The following is a 20423-nucleotide window of genomic DNA, read 5'->3' as shown; positions in this document are numbered from 1 at the left end:
CAGTTACTAACTTTTCAATGTTTTCTTGGCAGCAAAATGTATTTTTTATGAATAGAGCATATATTACTTTTACAATAAAATGGTACACATTAATAGTTTCGTTGAAAAGAATATTCAAATAATCTGGTTCCTACTGTTAATATTTTGCTTTTTTGACAGTTGTTTCAGTCATTTGATTCAGGAAAACCTCTTACCAACAAAGAAAACATACAGGTAAGGATAATAATATTTTTTAAACATTGGCTATGTAGCATGGATAATTTTTTTTTTAGTGCTGATAATTTTTGAGTCATTTCAACTATCCAGTAAGTATAATCTTTGGTTTGGGAAATCTTGTATATAATATGCTTTCCTATTTCTAATAGTGGAGTTGTATCTCAACATCCTGAAGCCAGAGGTAGGATTGGATCAAACTGTTCTAGCAAATAACTGTTACTGCTCCTGTTTTTCATAAAGATGTGTATTGAATTTGCTCATCTAGCCATGGTAATTATCTCTAACTTTAATATTTATTTGGTTACCTACCGGGTAACTCTGATTGTAAGAAAAGGGTTCTGTCTATTTTGAAATGGCCCAGTTTGTTGCCAGTTCCTAGTCTGTCAGCCAATGGTTTGGCAGTTTTCATTTGGCATTTTCATTAAGTTGCTCCTCTGATTTTTCCAATATTTTTCCACATGAAGAAAATGAGACTGCCCATCTAAATACATTTAGGGTAGTCAATAATTGAATGATTGGAATTTTAAGCATTTGATATCCTAGTAGCATTTAAATATCTTCAAATAATTATTTAAAAAATTCTAGGGATATTGGTAGTCTGTGCCCTAGAAAATGCTGGGACAGAGTGCTGTATCACAAGTATGATTACAAGATATTAGAGATGGGGAAGGAGTCTACAGTTAACATGGACAGAGATTACACATAGGTTTATTTATTATTTAAATCCTATGAAACAGTATCCTATTTTAAATAAGGTGGTTTTTTAAAATTAAATAACTTGAGAGATACTTCCTCAAAATTATTTTTTTCCTCTTCCATAATTTTAATAGAAATAGGTCTACCTTTTATTAAATGTAAACTTAATTTTTTCCTATTATTGTTTATTACACAAAGTCTACTTTTAATTATGCTTTGTATGATTCAATATTTTTGCTTAAAATTTAATTTATAAGGAAGTTGCCTGAAATGAAAGAACTGATATTAGGAAGATATAAATACATATTCTTATCTTATTTTAGTGCTCCAAGACCTTGGGGGTTTTAAGAGTATTTATGACTTTTCAATCATAAATGCTAGACTATCCTAAAAACAGTGCCTCTAGGAGCAGTTTTTGATATAAAAAGAATGTCTGTCTGATCGTTTCTTTTTATACAAAAAGAGACTGACAGTATAATGGAAACCTGATTTCTAATAGCTAATTAATTAAAACAGTACTGTTGGCCCACTTAAGACTCTTCAGATTACACTTTGTATTTTCTGCATAGAGGGAGAGAAAGGAGTGTTAAATAGCATTACTAATTAATCTTCCTTTGATCCTCAAGTGTTTGTGTGTAATTGTCAAGGCTCATTAAATCACTGCTTGCTATGATAGGAAAAGAGAAGAGAATGTGTCCTCTCTCCTCACCCCTAGTCCATCTGAAATTTCTCCTTTAGAAAGAAAGGGTCAACCATTTTCCTAATGCAACAGCTTGGCAGAAAGTCAGGCCCAGTGGCTGTTCTATGTGCTGCTTTTCTGAATGCATCAATTTCAACTCTTTTGAAAAGATTCAGAAAAGAGAATGAACAATAACAACAAACATCCCCACTGCCATGGTTGCTTCAAACTTTCCCAAGCAATATTAATTACTATACTTACATAAGGCAAATAGTTTCCCTCTTTTATAGAATAGGTAGCTCCTTTTATATTAACTCCAAAAATATCTATGAAGAACCTGTTGTATGCAAGGCACAGATTAATGATGTCAATCAAATGTATCAATTAGCACTCCAGACAAACCTCAGTCCTCCTGGAGCTTATAGTAACACACAGGAATAGGAATAAACATAACATATAAGTAAACATTATAAACAAGTAAAGTATGTATTTTGCAAGTAGGAGAACCTTGCTTGGGAAAAATAAACCCAGAAGTAGGTGAAAGGGGTTGGGAGCATGGGGTAGAGTGAATATTTTAATTTTAAATGGGGCTATCAGTTTAGTCTTCACTAAGGTGACTTGTGTGAGCATTCCCAAAACAGGTAAAGGGGTAAGACATATGCAATCCAGAGAAAGAACAATCTAGAAAGAGGGAATAGCAAGTGCAAAGGCCCTGTCTTTCTTGGTGAGAGATACCTTGAGCCCAGTGTCTACAGCTGTAGTGAGGAGCCATAGGACATAAAGTCAGAGATGTAAAATTAAGAAGGGCCTTATAGGGACATTGTAACTTAGTCTTATATAAGAAAAATGGAAAGCCACTGGAAGGGCTTTGAGCAGAGGTGTGGACAGCTTTGGTTTATCTGTTGATCCCACTGTGTGGCAGGTACTGTTCTGATTCTGAAAATAGTTTAAACTCACCAGTCATCAAAATAGACACATCCTCAGTCCTTGTGAAGCTTGTGTGTAGGGGTTGGTTAGGAGGGGAGAGTAGGAATATAGTTTTAGACACAGGAGTTTGAGATACGTCTTAGACATCTAAGTGGAGGAGTTGTTGGTTCTTTATATTGTGAATTTTGATTCCAGAAGGGAGATTGGACCTAGAGTAAAGAGCTCATGATTTCATCAGCTTTTAGATGAAATAAAACCAAGTGCCTGATTAAGATCATCTAAGGGGAGAGTGAGGACTGAGTTCTGAGAGACTACAGTATTAAGAGGTACAGGATAAGAGAAGTACCACCAAAGAAGAATGAAAAGTGGTGGCTAGTAGGATATGAGGGAAGTAAAAGGAGTGTGGTAGCCCAAAATGCAAGAGAAAAAAGCACTTGAGAAGGAGGGAGATGATAAATAGTCTAAAATTAAGTATCATAAATCACTCAGTCTTAAATGTGATTTTTTTCACATTTAACATCTTTGAAATTAGAATGCAACTTAGAGATGATGATATGACAGTTTAATGTGCACATAAAATAACAGATTAGAAATAGCATATATATGAGGACTAGAATTGAACATGGATTTAGCCAAGTGTAGGCATTAGTAATCTTGACCAAAGGGTTTGAATGTAGAGATGGAGTGAGTTTAAAAGCAAATTAAATGATAGAAATTAGAATATTGACGATTCTTTTTTTAAAAAAATTTATTTGTTCATTTTAGTCATACATGACGGTATAATGTATTTTGACATGCTATACACACATGGAGTGTAACTTCCCATTCTTGTGGTTGTGCATGATGTGGAGTTACACCAGTCATGCAGAATATTGACAATTCTTAAGAGGGTTTCCGTGAAGAGTAGCAGGGAATTAGGGGAGTAACTTGAGAAGGAAAGTAGGTTATAAAGGGTTTTGGTTTTTTTGTCGAAGGAGACAATAGCATGGCTATGTGCTGATAGAAATGTCGGTGCGGGAAACATTTGTGATGCAGGAGTGAATGAGCGATACAGAAGAGAATGACTGAGAGGGTCAATGGGGACAGGACTGACCGTCTAAGTGGGAGCAAAAGCTTTAGGCAGAGAGAAGGAAAGTGGAACTCTGACGAGTAGATGCTTAGATAGGTGAAATAGTTGGAGCAATGGGGTTTGGATGATCTACTCCGCTTCAGTTTTCTCATTTTAATGGAGAAGGCAAAGATCATTAGTTGGGAGAAGGAGAAGGAAGAAAGGATTAGAATTTGGAGGAGAGAAGGACATTGAAATGATTGTATGGGAGATAAGGACAATGAGTAGACTGGCAAAATTTAGAATGATTACTAGGCAGCACTGAGGTTTGGGGTGAGTACTTCAAGTAGGGCCACTTGTGAGTTTGTGTAATCTTCGCAGGTCTTCTTCAATCGCAGACCCTAAGATGACTTAAAGTTTGATTTCAGGGTTGTGCCTATGATTACCAGGCAGGTGTATTGTGCGTGAGGGAGAGGGGCAAGGGTTAACGGTATATACAAGGAAGAGTATGATTGACCATGGATTCTAAGCTGGGAAGGGAGACTGCTTGTCTATTCATTCATTTCTGTCCAAGAGTCTTTAATTTACTTCTTACACTAAAACAGAGTGGTCTTTGTGCATAGATGATGACTTTTGTGCAGTTTATCTATTTCGATGAGGTATCCTTTCTCTCACTCCAAGGATTAAGTTCACCCCTATTATATGTCAGGGCTAGCCACATGAGACAGAGGTCAGAAATTGATGGGAAATGACAGAGTGCTTATGAAAGAATAAATCTCATTAGAAGAGTAGATAAGCAAATGAGAATTAGGATTATTTATTAGGAATAAATAAAAATGGCAAGAAGTAATAAACACCTCTTTATAATTATGACGAATGTAAATTGTCTCAATTCTATAACTAAAAGACATAGGTAGGCATATTGGATTAAAAAAGAAGACTCAACTATATGTTGCGTAAAAGAAACATATCATAGGCGAAGACATCTGCAGGCGGCAAGTAAAAGAGTGGAAAATGATATTCCATTGAAATGGAACTCAAAAGCAAATATATCCAACAACAACAACAAAAAAGACTTCAAGCCCAAATTAGCCACAAAGAAGGTTATTGCTTACTAGTAAAGGGAACAATCCAATGGAAAAATATAATGATAATAAATGTTTTTGCCCCAAATGTTGGTGTACTTAATTACAGAAAATAAATACTATTTGACATAAAGGTTCAGTTGGGTCCCAATGAAACAATATTGGGTGATTTCAGTACATCTCTCTCACTTGCCGCCAGCAGATGTCTTTGCCTATGACATGTGTTTCTTTTAGGCAACATATAGTTGTTAGGTCATCCAGATATAAAATCAGCAAAGATAGTACATCTACAGATTTACAACTTACTATGAACTTAATAGATGTCTACAGAATATTTCATCTAACAGAAGCTGAATACACTTTCTTTTCAGCTATTCATGAAACCTTATCCAAAATAGATCTTTTTGTTTTTTAAGCCACAAAACAATTCTTAGAAAATACAAAAAAATTGTAATACAACTGACACTAGGATTGCTGTATATATACACCAATGTGTATATATATAACCAATGTGATCCTGAAATCTGTACATGTGGAAAAATGAGAATTCATACCCATTTGAATCAAATGTATGATATGTCAAGATCATTGTATTGTTTGAGCAACTAATAAAAAAAGAAAATACAAAAAAATTGATATAATTTCTTACATCTTATCAGATCTCAGTGAAATGAAATTAGAAATAAAAAGCAATAAAAACTATATAAATCCATGGAGATTGAACAATACACTTTTGAATGAAGAGTGGGTCATAGGAGAAATAGAGGAAAAATTAAAAAATTCTTAGGATCAAATTAGAATAGATATACAGTATATGGGAATCTCTGTGATGCAGTGAAGGTGGTTCTAAGATGTGAGTGCCTTCATTAAAAACTCAGAAAGATACCGAATAGATGCCCTAATGATGCATCTTAAAGTCCTGGGAAAACAAGAACAAACAAATCCCAAAATAAGTAGAAGTAAAGAAACCATAAAGATTAGAGCCAAAATTAATGAAATAGAGAATTTAAAACCCTGCAAACTGTCAGTGAAACAGGTTTTTGAATGGGTAAACAAGATCAATAAAACCAAAAGAGAGAGAAGAGTCAAGTTAATAAACTTAGAGACAAAAGGAGATCACAACAGACACCACATATCCAATAGCTCACTATTTTGAAAACTTATATTCCAATATTGGAAAATTCTCAAAAAAATTTATACCTTTGTAAACACCTATGACCTACCAAAATTGAACCAAGAGGATATAGAAAACTAAGATAGACCAATATCAAGCAATGAGATTAAAGCAGTAATTAAAAGCCTTTAAACAAACAAACAACAAAAAAAAAAAAACAGAATTAGATAGATTCACAACTATAGACTTTTAAAGAACTAATGCCAATACTTCTCAAAATATTCCATGAAATATAGAGAATATTTTTAACTCATTCTTTGGAGCCAGTATCATCCCAATACCTAAACCAGGTATAGACATATCAAGGGAAGGAGGGGTACTACAGACCACTGCCCTTGATGAAGATGTAGAAATCCCTAATAAAACAAATTCAACAATGTATTACATATTATACACCATTATCAAGTTGATTTTTTCTCCAGGGATTCAAGGATAGCTCAACATGCACAAATCAATAATTGTAATACACCACATAAATTGAATCAAGAATAAAAACCACATGACCATTTCAATAGATGCAGAAAAGGCCTTTGGCAAAATTCAGCACCCATTCATGATGATAACCTTGAAGAATGTAAGGACAGAAAAACTTACCTCAACATCACAAAAACTATATACAACAAACACAAAGCCAATTATCATATTGAATGACAAAATACTGAAAGAATTTCTTCTCCAATTAGGAACCAAATAAGATGTCCATTCTCACTACTTCTATTTAACATAGCACTTGAAATTTTAGTCAGAGAAATTAAACAAGGGAAGGAAATAAAAGGGATACAAATAGGAAAGAAAGAAATTAAATTATCATTTTTTTCAAATGATAGGATTTTATATTTAGAAGATTCCAAAAACTCTACTGTAAGACTTATAGAACTGATAAACAAATTCAGCAAAGTAGCATTATACAAAAGTCAGCATACAAAATCAATACATTTTTATATATTAATAATAAATCCACTGAGAAAGAAATCAGAAAAAAAAATTTAAAAATGGAAATCAGAAAAACAATTTTATTTAACAATAGCTCAAAAATACTAAGATAAAATACTTACAATAAATCTAACCCAAGAGGTAAAAGATCTCTATAGTGAAATTGCAGAAAAGGGAAATAGAAGACACTAGAAGATGGAAAGACCTCCCATGTTCATGGATAGGCAGAATTAATATAGCTGTATTACCAAAGTGACCTGCAAATTCAAAGCAATGAATATACTAATAAAATTCTTCACAGAACTAGAAGCAGTTCTAAAATTCATGTGGAAAAACAAAAGACAGAATAACCAAAACAAATCTGAGCAATAAGAGCAATGCAGGAGGCTTTGCAATATCTGATTTCAAATTACACTCCAGAGTCATAGAAACAAAGACAGCATGGTACTGGTACTGGCATAAAAACAAACGTATGGACCTATGGAACAGAACAGAGACACAGAGACAAATGCCCTCAGGTACAGTGATCTGATCCTTGACAAAGACACCAAAAACATAGATTGGACAAAAGATAGCTTTTTAACAGTTAGTGCTGGAAAAACTGGATATCCATATGTGAAAGACTGAAACTGGATTTCTGTCTCTCATCCTGCACAAAAGTGAACACAAAGACCTAGAAATAAAACAGGAAACTTTTCAACTGCTAGAAGAAAAGCCCAGGGAAACACTCCAACATAAATGTGCAGGAAAAATTCAACAGGACTCTTAAAGCTCAGGAAATAATAACAAGAATAAATAAATGGGATGGAATCAAGTTAAAAAGCTGCACAGCAAAGGAGACCATTGCATGAAGAGAGAGCCTGCAGAATGGGAAAAAATCTTTGCCAGCTAGTCTTCTGACAGAGGATTAATATTCAGAATATAGGAAGAACTTAAAAAACTTAACACTAAAAACCAAAATAACACAAAACAATTAAACAAACAAAAACTCCCAAATAATTCAATCAATAAATGGTCAAATGAACGAAGCAGACATTTCTCAAAAAAAGTAGTACAAACAGCTTTCAGTTTTATGAAGAAAATGTTCAACATATGTAGCCATTGAGAACGTACAAATCAAAGCTACACTGAGACTTCATTTCATTCCAGTTAGAATGGTAGTTATCAAGAATGCTAATAACAATAAATGCTGGTGAGGATACGGGAAAAGGGAACTTTTATATACTCTTAATAGGAATTAAAATTAGTACAACCACTATGGAAATCAATATGGAGGTTTCTGAAAAAATGAAGAATGAAACCACCATATAACCCACCTATATCATTCCTCAGTATTTATACAAAAGAATTGACCTCAGCATACTACAGAGATACCTGTATACTGATGAGTGCAATTAACAATAGCCAAGTTCTGGAACCAGCTGGGGTGCCTATCAACAGATGAATGGTTAAAGAAAATGTGACATGTGTACATGATGGAAATTTATTCAGCCTACAGAAGAGCAAAATTATGTCATTTATAGGAAAATGAATGGAATTGAGAGCATAATGTTATATAAAATAAGCCAGACTCAGAAAGTAAAGGATTATATGTTTTCTCTAATATGTGGAAGCTAAAGAGGAAAAGGGGATCTCGTGAAAATTTAAAAGAAACTGTTAGGGAGATGAAAGCAAGGAGATGTACTGTGGAACAAAACGGATCAAATTATATTACGTACATGTATGAATATGACACAATCCAACTATTACATATAATTATCATGCACCAGTAAAAATAATACAAATGTTTCAAATACAGAAAATCTTAACCATAATAACTGCCACTTATGGAATCTCCTATCTTTTCCTATATTCTTTCCTCCAGCACAAAATGGAGAATGCAATTGGGGAATAAAACTAATAATAACTTTTAGAATTTTACTGACTTACTCCTGCCTACTTTTTCCATTTTTTAGGCACTTGATGAATTAATAAATAGAGGCTCGCCTGTAGTTCTGGTTATGATTGGCCAACAGCATCTTCTAAATAAATTTTATATGGTTAAGGCACACTTTCTCATAAGTATGGCTGCAACAATAAATTCTGTACCAGAAAATTCACTGAAAGCTATCTACCACGGAGCTAACCACGGTAGCTTTGAGAGGAACAAACCAACTCTCTCTAACTTGAAAGGTAATTATTTCTTTTATTTATTGTTATTTCTCTTTTTCTTCCTTTCCCCAACAACACCCTATTCCACCCCGACTAATCCATATGAATAATCTAGAATATATTCTTTCATATTTTACCCTAAGCTCATATAATGTACATATTTCTAGGTATGTGCATATGTTATTTCCATTCATATATATCAATACTTTTATATAAATAAGCATGTACATAACAGATTTTATCATTTATTTATAGAATATTTTGTATACGGTTTTCTGTATCTTGCATTCCACATGGAGAAAAACCTCCACTGAAGCCTCTCAGAGACAATTGCTTTGGCTTTGGTCCACTGTAGTGAATGTGTAGTATTCTTGTCTTTGAATGTCACATGATTTATTCAATCATTGCCCTATTGATGCTCTTGCATTTTGTTTCTAGGAATAGTGCTGCATTGCTGCATATCCATAGGACACAGTGTATATTTATTTGTGATAGATATCCATGAATAGGATTTATGAGTCATTTTTCAATTGTATTAGGGGCCATTTTAAAAATGGATCTTTTCTACCATTCAGTATTATGATAACTATGGATTTTTAAAATAGATATTCTTTATTTGGCTGAGGAACTTTTATTTTGTTGAATGATTTTATCATAAGAGCATCATATTTTATTAAGTGATTTATCTATATCTGCTGAGATGATTATTTACTTGTTTTTTAAAATTTTATTGATATGGTATGTTACATTAATTGATCTTGTATGTTTAACCAAGCTTGCATTCTTGGAATAAATCCTACTTGTGATTTAATTCTTTTTATAGACCTCAAATGTAAAAAAAAAAAGTTTTTTCTTTTTGCTCATGATTACTTTGACTATTTGGGGTCTTTTGTGGTTCCATATAAATTTTAAGGTTCTTTTTTTCTGTGAATAATGTCATTGCAATTGTGATAAGATTACATTGAATCTTCAGATCACTTAGGGTAATATGGACATCTTAACAATATTAGTTCCTCCAATCTGTGAATATGTAGTATCTTTCCATTTGTGTCTTCTTCAACTTCTTTCATTAATATTTTATAGTTTTTAGTGTACAAATCTTTAATTTCCTTATTTAAATTTATTCCTAAGTATTTTATTTTATTTTTGAAGCTATTGAAAATGGAATTGATTTTTTTCAGAAAGCTGTTAGCATATAGACATGTGATTGATTTTGTATATTGACCTTTTGAATTCTGAAACTTTACTGAATTCATGTGTTAGTTCTATCAGGTTTTTTTTTTTGTGTGTGTGTGTGTATGTGTGTATCTTTAGGGTTTTCTGTATATAAGATCATGTCTTCTACATTTTACATTTACTTGTTCCTTTTCAACTGGGTGTTGGTGGGTGTCTTTTTTTTTTCTTCTTCTTTTTCTTATGTGATTGTACTGGCTGTGACTTCCAGTACTGTGTTGAGTAGAAGTAGTAAAATGGGCATCCTTGTTTTGCCTGTATCTTAGAAATCTTCCATTTTTACCATTGAATATGATGTTAGCTGTGGGCTTGACACATACAGTCTTTATCATGTTGAGAGACATTTCTTCTATACCTAGTTTGTTGAGAGTTTTTATCATGAAAGATGTTGAATTTCATCAAGTGCTTTCTCTGTATCAGTTGAAATGCTCATATGGTTTTCATCTTTCATTTCATTAATGTAGTGTATCACATTTATTGATGTATGTATGTCAAACCATCCTTGAATACAAGGTATAAATCCCACTTGGTCATGATAAATGACCATTTTAATGTGCTTTTGAATTTGGTCTGCTAGTATTTTGCTGAGAATATTTGCATCAGGGATATTATGTTAGCCTGTAGTTTTCTTGTCTGGTAGTATCCTTGTCGGCCTTTGCTATCAGGGTAATTCTTGTCTTGTATGATGAGTTTGAAAGTGTTCCCTCATCTTCCATCTTTGGAAGACTTTGAGAAGGATTTGCATTAACTCTTTTTTCAATGTTTGGTAAAATTCACCAGTAAAATATCAGTCCTTGAACTTTTCTTCCATGAGTTTTTTATTATTATTACCGATTTAATGTCCTTACTCATTATTAATTTATTCAGATTTCCTATTTCTTAATGATTCAGCTTTGGTAAGCTTCATATTTCTATGAACTCATTCATTTTATTCTGTGTTATCAATTTGTTCATAATAATTTTTTATAATTCTTTGTAGTTCCAGGGTATTGATTATAATGTATTCCTTTTTTATTTGTAAGTTTGAGTCTTCTTTTCTTAGTCTAACTAAAGACCTATTGATTTTATCTTTTTATAAAATGGTCTCTTAGTTTTATTGTTCTATGTTCTTCTAGTCCCTATTTTATTTATTTCTGCTCTAATCTCTGTAAAGTATTCCCTTTCTTCCACTAACCTTCAGCTTTTTTTCCTACTTTCTTAAAGTATAACATTAGTTGTCTTTATGCTCTTTTGTTTTTCTTAACATAGGTTTTTATTACTATAAACCTTCCTGTTATAAACTGCTTTTGCTGCATTATATGTTTTGTTATGTTGTATTTACATTCCTATTTGTTTCAAGATATTTTTCCTTTTGGTTTCTTAATTGACTCATTGGTTGTTCAGGAGTGTTCTTTAGTTTCTACATGTTTGGGAATTTTCCATGTCTTCTTCTGTTATTTATTTCTAATTTCATACCGTTGTGATTAGAAAAGGTAGTTGATATAATTTCAGTCCTCTTTAATTTCTTAAGACTTGTTTTGTGACCTAATGTATTCTTTATCATGGTGAATGTTTTTGTGCACTTAAAAAGAACATGTATTCTTTTAACTGTTGAACACAATGTTCTGTACGTGTCTATTAGACCCATTTGGTTTATGATGTCATTTAAGTATATTGTTTTCTTATTGATTTTCTACCTGGATGATCCGTCCACTTTTGGAAGTTGGATATTGAGGTCTCCTTATTTATTGTATTGCTTCTATTTCTCCCTTTAATTCCAATAATATCTTCTTTATGTATTTAAGTACTTCAAAGTTAGGTGCATATGTTTTAAAATTGTTGTATCCTCTTGATGTATTGACACTTTATTATTTCATAATGATCTTGTCTCTTGTGGGAATTTTTTATTTAAAGTATGTTTCTTTTATCATTTACTCACTTTCAGTCTGTGTTTTCAGAATCAACAATATATTTTTACAATTAGCACTTTATATAATTTTATGACTTTTAAGGAAGCTGAAGAAGATAGCAGAGCAAATATATGCTTATAATTTTTGTCAGATTAATCCTCACAATCATTTCTGGTCCTCTTCATTTGCTCCTCTGAGTTCAGGTTACCCTCTGGAATATTTCCTTAGTCCAGTCCACCTTTGCTCCCATCCACTTGTTCTGTGCTATTATTGGTAAATAAATTATATATATTCAACAATACATTATATACATATCATTTTATACACATGAGTTAATTCAGTATAGAGAAGAAGAAATATATACTTAGGCTGTTTTTCATAATGTAATTACCATTATTAGTGTCCTTTGCTTTTTCACATGGATTTGAATTATCATCTATGTTTTCTTGAATTACTCTGAAAAACTACATTTTGTCTTTTGTCTAAGGTAGTGTGTTAGCAAACATTCTCTCAGTTTATTTTTACTTGGGGAGTTTATTTTGCCTTCATTTTTGAAAGATAACTTTTCTGGGTGTGGGTTCTTATTTGAGAGATTTTTGGGGGTACTTTGAATATGTGATTCCACTGTCTTCTTGATTTCATTATTTCTGATGAGAAGTTAACAGTTAATCTTATTGGAGTTTGTTCAAAAGTGACAAGACATTTTTATATTTTACTTCTGTAAAATTTTCTTCTTTTCTTTGGCTTTGAGAATGTTTACTAGGATGGTCTATTTGTGGCTCTTTTTGTGTTATCCTACATGAAGTTTGTTTAGCATCCTGGATATATAAGTTAATGTTTTTTAAATAAACTTGATGCATTTTTAATTATGTTTTCTGTATATATCCCCCCTTCCTTTCTTCCTCTTCTCTCTTGGTACTTCCATTATGCATATTTGATGTATTAATAATGTCCCGCATTTCACATTTCATTTTGTTCATTTTTCTTCATTCTTTTTCTTTTATTGATCAAATTTACTAATTGTCACTTTTGTCAGCCAAATTTACTGTTGAACCCCTTTTACTTTTTCAATTTCAATTCAATTTTAATTTCAATTTAGTTTTTCAATACATTTTAACTCTGTCATTTCCAATTAGGTTTTTAAAAATTTCTCCTTATTGATGTTTTTATTGGATGCAACATTATCATCATGCCTTCCATGGTTTCTTCTAGTTCTTTGAACTATTGCTAAGCTACATTGAAGTCTCAGTCTACTAAATCCAATATCTGGTTGCTCTGTCAAAAAGTTTCAGTTGCTTGCTTTTATTGGTGTATGGATCATGTTTTCCTGTTCTTTACCTTTTTTATTTTATACTTTTTGTTGGAAACTGGACATTATATATATATATATATATATATATATATATATATATATATATATATATATATATATATATATATAAAATATATTGTATCAATTCCAGGTATCTTCTCCCCCTCTCCTTAGGGCTTGCTGTTTTATGTACTTTTTTATTTAGTGACTGACTAGATTATTTTAGTGAAGTGTTATTTCCTCCCACACTGTTAAACCTCTGATAGTGCTCTGAGGGTGTGCAGCCTTGGCCATGCATACGATCACCCTGGAATGAAAGTTTTATTAGGGTCTTCCAGAAGATTCCCAGTTGTTTTTATTATTTTTGTATATATGCATGACAGTAGAGTGTATTTTGACATATAGGCATGGAATATAATTTCCCATTTTTTGTGGTTGTACATGATGTGGAGCTACACTGGTTGTATATTCATATACAAACATAGGAAGGTTATGTCCCATTCATTCTACTGTTTCTATTCCCATCCCTCTTCCCTTCCCTTCATTCCCCTTTGTCTAATTCAATGGACTTCTATACTTTCCTCCACCCCCTTATTGTGTGTTAGCGTCCACATAGCCTTTGATTTGGGGGGATTGACTTGTTTCACTTAGCATGATGGTCTCCATTTCCATCCACTTACCAGCAAATGCAATGATTTAATTCTTCTTTATGGCTGAGTAATATTCCATTGTGTATATATACCACATTTTCTTTATCCATTCAACTGTTGAAGGCCACCTAAGTTGTTCCTATAGCTTAGCTATTGCAAATTGTTTGTTTTCTTTGCTGTGAAGAAGTTTTTTAGTTTGATAGCATCCATTTATTGATTCCTGATTTTATTTCTTGTGCTTTAGGTGTCTTGTTGAGGAATTTGGTTCCTAAGCTGACATGAGGGAGAGTTGGATCTCTTTTCTTCTAATAGGTGCAGGATCTCTTGTCTAATGCCTAGGTCTTTGATACAATTTGAGTTTTCTGCAGGGTGACAGAGAGGGTTTTAATTTCATTTTGCTATATATGGATTTCCAGTTTTCCCAGCACCATTTATTGAAGAGTCTATTTTTTGTCCAATATATGTTTATGGTGTCTTCATCTAGTGTGAGATAGCTGTATTTATGTGCATTTGTTTCTGTGTTTTCTATTCTGCATCATTGCTTTTCTTGTCTGTTTTAGTGTCAATACCATGCCATTTTTGTTACTATAGTTCTGTAGTATAATTTAAGGTCTATTATTGTGATGCCTCACAAGTTTTTCACTAAGGATTTCTTTGACTATTCTGGGCCTCTTATTTTTCCAAATGAATTTTATGATTTCTCTTTCTATTTCTTTTTAAATATTTTTAGTTATAGATGGACACAATATTTTTATTTATTTTTATGTGGTGCTGAGGATTGAACCCAGTGCCTCACACATACTAGGCAAGCAGTCTACCACTGAGCTACAACCCAAGCCCTGCTTTTTCTATTTCTGTGAAGCACATCATGGGAATTTTAACAGGAATTGCATTAAACCTGTATAATGCTTTTGGTAGTATGGCTATTTTGAAAATATTAATTCTATCTGATAACATAGGAGACCTTTCCATCTTCTAAGGTCTTCTTTAATTTCTTTCTTTAGTGTTCTGTAGTTTTAATTTTAGAGGTCTTTTACCTTTTTTGTTATATTGATTCCCAAGTATTTTATTTTATTTTTTGAGGATATTGTGAATGGGAAAGTTTTCATAATATCTCTTTCAGCTAATTCATAACTAATGTATAGGAATGGCATTGATTTACGGTATTAATTTTATATCATGCTACTTAGCTGAATTTATTTATTAGTTCTAGAAATTCTGGTTAATTTTCTTGGGTCTTCTAAATATAGAATCATGTCATTGCAAATAGGGGGAGTTTGAGTTCTTCTTTTCCTATTTATTTATTTTTTTTTGTGGTGCTGGGGATTGAACACAGGACCTTGTGCATGCAATGCTTTTCCTATTTGTATCCCTTTAATTTCTTTTTTTCTGTGTAATTGTTCTGGCTAGACTTTCAAGGACTATGTTGAATAGAAGTGGTGAAACAAGGCACCCTGTCTTCTTGTAGTTTTTAGAGGGAATGTTTTCAAGTTTTCTTCATTTAAAATGATGTTGGTCTTGAATTTAGCATATATAGCTTTTACAATGTTGAGGTACATTTTTACCATCCCTAGTTTTTCTAGTGTTTGAACATGAATAGATGCTGTATTTTGTCAAATGCTTTTTGTGCATCTGTTGACGTAATCATGCAATTCTTGTCTTTATTGATGTGATGAATTATATTTATTGATTTCTCTGTTAAAACAATCTTGCATTCCTAGGATGGACCCCACTTGATCATGGTGCACTATCTTTTTAATATGTTTTTGTATGTTTTTGACAGTATTTTTACTATGAATATATATATATTCATTAGGGATATTGATCTGAAGTTTTCTTTCTTTTATATATCTTTGTCTGGTTTTGGTATCTGGGTGATACTAGCTTCATTGAATTTAGAAGAGTTCCCTCCTTTTTTATTTCATGGACTAATTTGAGGAGGATTGGTGTTAGTAGTTGTTTGAATGTCTGGTAGAACTCAGCTGAGATTCTGTTTGGTCCTGCGCTTTTCTCTGTTGGTAGCCTTTTGATGGTGTCTTCTGTTTCATTGCTTGAAAATGGTATGTTTAATTTTTCTATGTCTTTCTGATTTAATTTGGGTAGGACGTATGTATCTAGAAATTTGTTGATGTCTTTAAGATTTTTTATTTTATTAAAGTATAAATTTTCAAAATAGTTTCTGATTATTATCTATATTTCAGTAGTATCCATTGTGATATTTTTCTTTTTCATCACCAAATTTAGTAATATGAATTTTCTCTCCCTCTTCATTAGCTTGGCTATTTATCAATTTTATTTATTTTCAAAGAACCAACTTTTTGTTTCATAAGTTCTTTGACTGTTTTTTTTTGTTGTTGTTGTTTCAATTTCATTAATTTCAGCTCTGATTTTAATTATTTCTTGTCTTCTATTGCTGTTAGCATTGATCTTCTTTCTCTAGGGCTTTGAGATGTAATGTTAGGTCATTTATTTGTTGACTTTTTCTTCTTTTAAGGAAAGAACTCCATGCAATGAACTTTCCTCTCAGTACTGCCTTCATAATGTCCCAGAGATTTTAATATGTTGTATTGCTATTCTCATTTACCCCTAAGTATTTTTTTTATTTCACCATTGAGTTCTTCTACTATCCATTAATCATTAAACAACATATTATTTAGTCTCCAGGTATTAGAGTGGCTTCTATTTTTTATTTTATCCTTGATTTCTTTTCTTTTTTAAAAAATTTTTTAGTTTTAGGTAGACACAAGATCTTTTTTTTTTATTTTACATTTATGTGGTGCTGAGGACTGAACCCAGTGCCCATGCATGCTAGGCAAGTACTCTACCACTGAGCCACAACCCCAGCCATTTATCCTAATTTCCACTACAGTCTGATAGAATGCAAAATATTTTCTCTATTTTTTTTTTGTATTCACTAAGAGTTGCCATGTGGCCTAAGATATGGTCTATTTTAGTCAAAGGTCTGTGTGCTGCTGAGAAGAAAGTATATTTAGTCAAGATGGATGAAACATTATCTATGTATGTTAAATCTAAATTTTTAATAGTACAATTTAGTTCTATAGCTTCTTTTTAAAACTTTTGTTTAGATGATTTATCCAGTGGTGAGAGAGTCATGTTAAATCACCCAGTATTATTGGGTTGCAGTCTATTTGATTTTTGAAATTGAGAAGGGTTTGTTTGATGTATGCAGATGCTCCATTGTTTGGGGCATAAATATTAATGATTGTTATGTCTTTTAGATGTCTAATTCCCATAAACAACATTGAATGTACTTCTTGGTCCCTTCTGATTAACTTTGGCTTGAATTGTTCTTTATCTGATGAGGATAGAAACCCTGCATGTTTATGAGATTCATGTGAATGATATTTTTTTTCTCCATCCTTTTACCTTTAGTCTGTGGAATTCTTTTCCTATAAAGTGAGTTTTTTGGGAACACCATAGTGTTGACTTTTGTTTTTTTAATCCAATCTGCCAGTCTATGTCTTTTTTTTTTTTTAATGGTGCTGGGAATTGATGGCAGGGCCTTGTGCAGGCAAGGCAAGCACTCTACCAACTGGGTTGTATCCCCAGCCCACCAGTCTATGTCTTTTGATTAATGAATTTAGGCCATTTATATTCAATGTCATTATTAAGAAATGATTTTTATTCCCTATCATTTTGATTTACTTCTTGCTTTTAATTTGAGTTAGTTTCTCCTTTGATTGTCTATTCTATTATAGTTCTTCCTTTGCTGGTTTTCACTTTTAATTTTCATTTCTTCTTGTCAAATATTTATTGAGAATGATTTGTAGTACATACTTTCTAGTTGTACATTCTTTCCACTTTGATTTATCATGGAAGATTTTTATTTCATTGTAAATTTTAAAGCTTAATTTTTCTGGGTATAGTATTCTTGGTCAGCATTAATTTTCTTTCAGAGATTGGGATATATTATTCCCAGATCTCCTAGCTTTGAGGATTTGTGTTAAGAAACCAGATGAGATCTGGATTGGTTTCCCTCTAAATGTAACCTGTCATTTTTCTCTAGTAGTTTTTAAAATTCTATCCTTATTCTATTTTTTGTTAGGCATTTTCATAATGATGTGCCTTGGTGTAGGTCTGTTGAAATTTTGTATATTTGGGGTCCTGTAAACTTCCTGTATTTAGTTTTTCATTTCATTCTTTTGTTTTGGAAATTTGCTCATATTATTTCTTGAAGAAAAGATTGTGCATTCCTTTGGTTTGTATCTCTGAGCCTTCATCTATTCTGATAAATCTTAAATTTGGTCTTTTCTGGTTATCCTGTATTTCTTGGATGTCTATTCAAGGTCTCTCTTTTTTTTATAATTCTTAAAAATTTATTTCACAGCAATTCAGTATTCTGAAACTTCTTTACAGTACTTTGGAGCCCAACTGTTATTTTATTGAAAAACAGTAATTAGCTTAGAAATAATTTCTCCATAGCTGTGTCTCCCTATCTTTTTCATGGTAAACAGAGGAATATAAGGAAATCTGCAGGGAGCCAAATAGCCACAGCATGAAATACCTACCTTTAAAATCAATTCCAGTACTAGAAAATTCAAATCCCTGTGAATATTTCAAAAAAAAAAAAAAAGAAGGGATATTTGTTCAACATCTTTTCTCCATGATAAATTTTATTTTCAAGATTATATATTTTGTCTTCTTTGCTTGAAACTCTGTATTCCAAGTGGTCTATTCTCTTGGTGATACTTTTCATTGAATTTTTAATTTGGTTTATTGATTCTTTCATTTCCAGGATTTCTGCTTGACTTTTTCAAGAATCTCTATTCTTTATTAGAATGAGCTTTCCCCTCCTGTATTTTCTCTGTGATTTCACTTCTTATATCATCATTTACCTTGCAGATAAGTTGAACTATGTACATTCTAAACTCCTTCTCTGATATTTCTTACATTGTGGTGTCGATGGATTTTGTTATTGAAGTATCTTGGTTTGTTTCGGGTGATTTTTTTCCCTTGCTTTTTTATGTTCTGTGTCTACCAATCTAACAGTATGGGTCTTGGTCAGTAGAATTTTTACCCTGTGTCCTTGAAGGTTTCCAGAACCTGGCCATTTAGGGGAAGATAAATAATAAAAACAACCAATACGAATAATATACAGCATTAAACCAAATAGTTCCTGTTATAACATCTACAATGTTAATTGTCACAATAAACAAAATCTAATGATTACTGTGATTATTTTTATAATTAATTTATAGATAGTTTCTCAGGAATGATGGACTTTAAAAAATGCAATTAATATTTAAAGTAACCACATATTTCCTTAGTATTTCCAAAATATCATGTCTTTGTAGAGCTATATATAAAGGATGATGGAGGCTCATTGTATCAGCTTACAAAATTTAAAGATGAATTCACTCTTAACATGCTAAAGGTAAGTCTGAATTTTTTTTCAAATCATAGGGAAGCAGTTATCAAATGCATACATTTGGGCTTGAACAGGCCCACTCTTGGGGTGGTGTTTGCCCTTGGGAGATCAGGTATCTTTTCTTGCATAAGGATAGGTGGGGGCTAGGACAGTATGTACTCCTCAAGAGAAAAGTATGTGCCCAGAGGTTTCAGGCTTTGCTGTGCAACCTAATTAAGATGATACAGAAAATCTGATTTATTGTTTGATGGGATGTGAGTATTCCATGCCCTGTTTCTCATTTCCTCATCGTAATGATGACAATAGTAGCAGAAGCAGCAGCTACCATTTATTCAATGCTTACTATATAACAGGCGTTTTTCATGATTATTTAATTTTCACAACTCCATGTTATAGATCTTAATTTTTTAACTATTCTGTGATGAATCATGAGAAAACTGAGACTTAGTTTATGAAATTCACTAATGTTATGCAAATAATCAAATACAGATCTGAGAGTAGGACCTATCGATTTTTTTGTCCTATGTTCTTAATCATGTTAGTAAATTGTCCTTATATTATGTATGTATTACCCTAGTATTGTTATATATTATTATATATGATATTTACTGTTTGGTACAAACAAGGTTTTAGAGACCTGTTGCTTAAAAAATTGATTCTAAAAAAAATTTTCTGCCATGTCAGAGTGATATTTAATACTGATTATCTACTGTAAAATCTCATTGTCTTCACATTATCACAGTTGAAGTTGGAATACAATTTGTCCTGTTGTTACATTGTCTATCTGGTAAAGTTTTGTATATTCCCCAAATCAGTACTCTTGGCACTTTTTAAAATTATCTGTGGACATACCCAGAGCATAGAAAAATTAGAGTTGCCCAGCTGAGTTGAACAGGGTGATTCTCTGACTTCTCTTTTCAGTTCTCATACTATCAATAAATGTCCTTTTCTATACTTTAGACTTCATTAGTTGGACATCCCTGATCTGAAAATCCAAAATCTGAAATGCTCTAAAAAGTAAAATATTTCCTGTGTCATGTC

At 32.1% G+C, this 20423-nt stretch overlaps 1 protein-coding gene across 1 annotated transcript in view; it reads left to right on the top strand.

The window, feature by feature from the left end:
- Positions 1-20423, top strand: part of Cfap54 (cilia and flagella associated protein 54) — a 283309-nt gene that overhangs the window by 157805 nt on the left and 105081 nt on the right. The window contains exons 48-50 of the mRNA XM_078052960.1: positions 160-213; positions 8714-8930; positions 19309-19388. Coding sequence (XP_077909086.1) covers positions 160-213; positions 8714-8930; positions 19309-19388 — 351 coding nt within the window. The remainder of the gene's footprint in view (positions 1-159; positions 214-8713; positions 8931-19308; positions 19389-20423) is intronic.

The sequence above is a fragment of the Ictidomys tridecemlineatus genome, chromosome 6 (assembly GCF_052094955.1).
Source record: "Ictidomys tridecemlineatus isolate mIctTri1 chromosome 6, mIctTri1.hap1, whole genome shotgun sequence".
In the NCBI taxonomy this organism is placed as follows: domain Eukaryota; kingdom Metazoa; phylum Chordata; class Mammalia; order Rodentia; family Sciuridae; genus Ictidomys; species Ictidomys tridecemlineatus.
The sequence above is the reverse complement of the archived record's forward strand: the minus strand, read 5'-3'. Positions and strand labels throughout refer to the sequence as shown.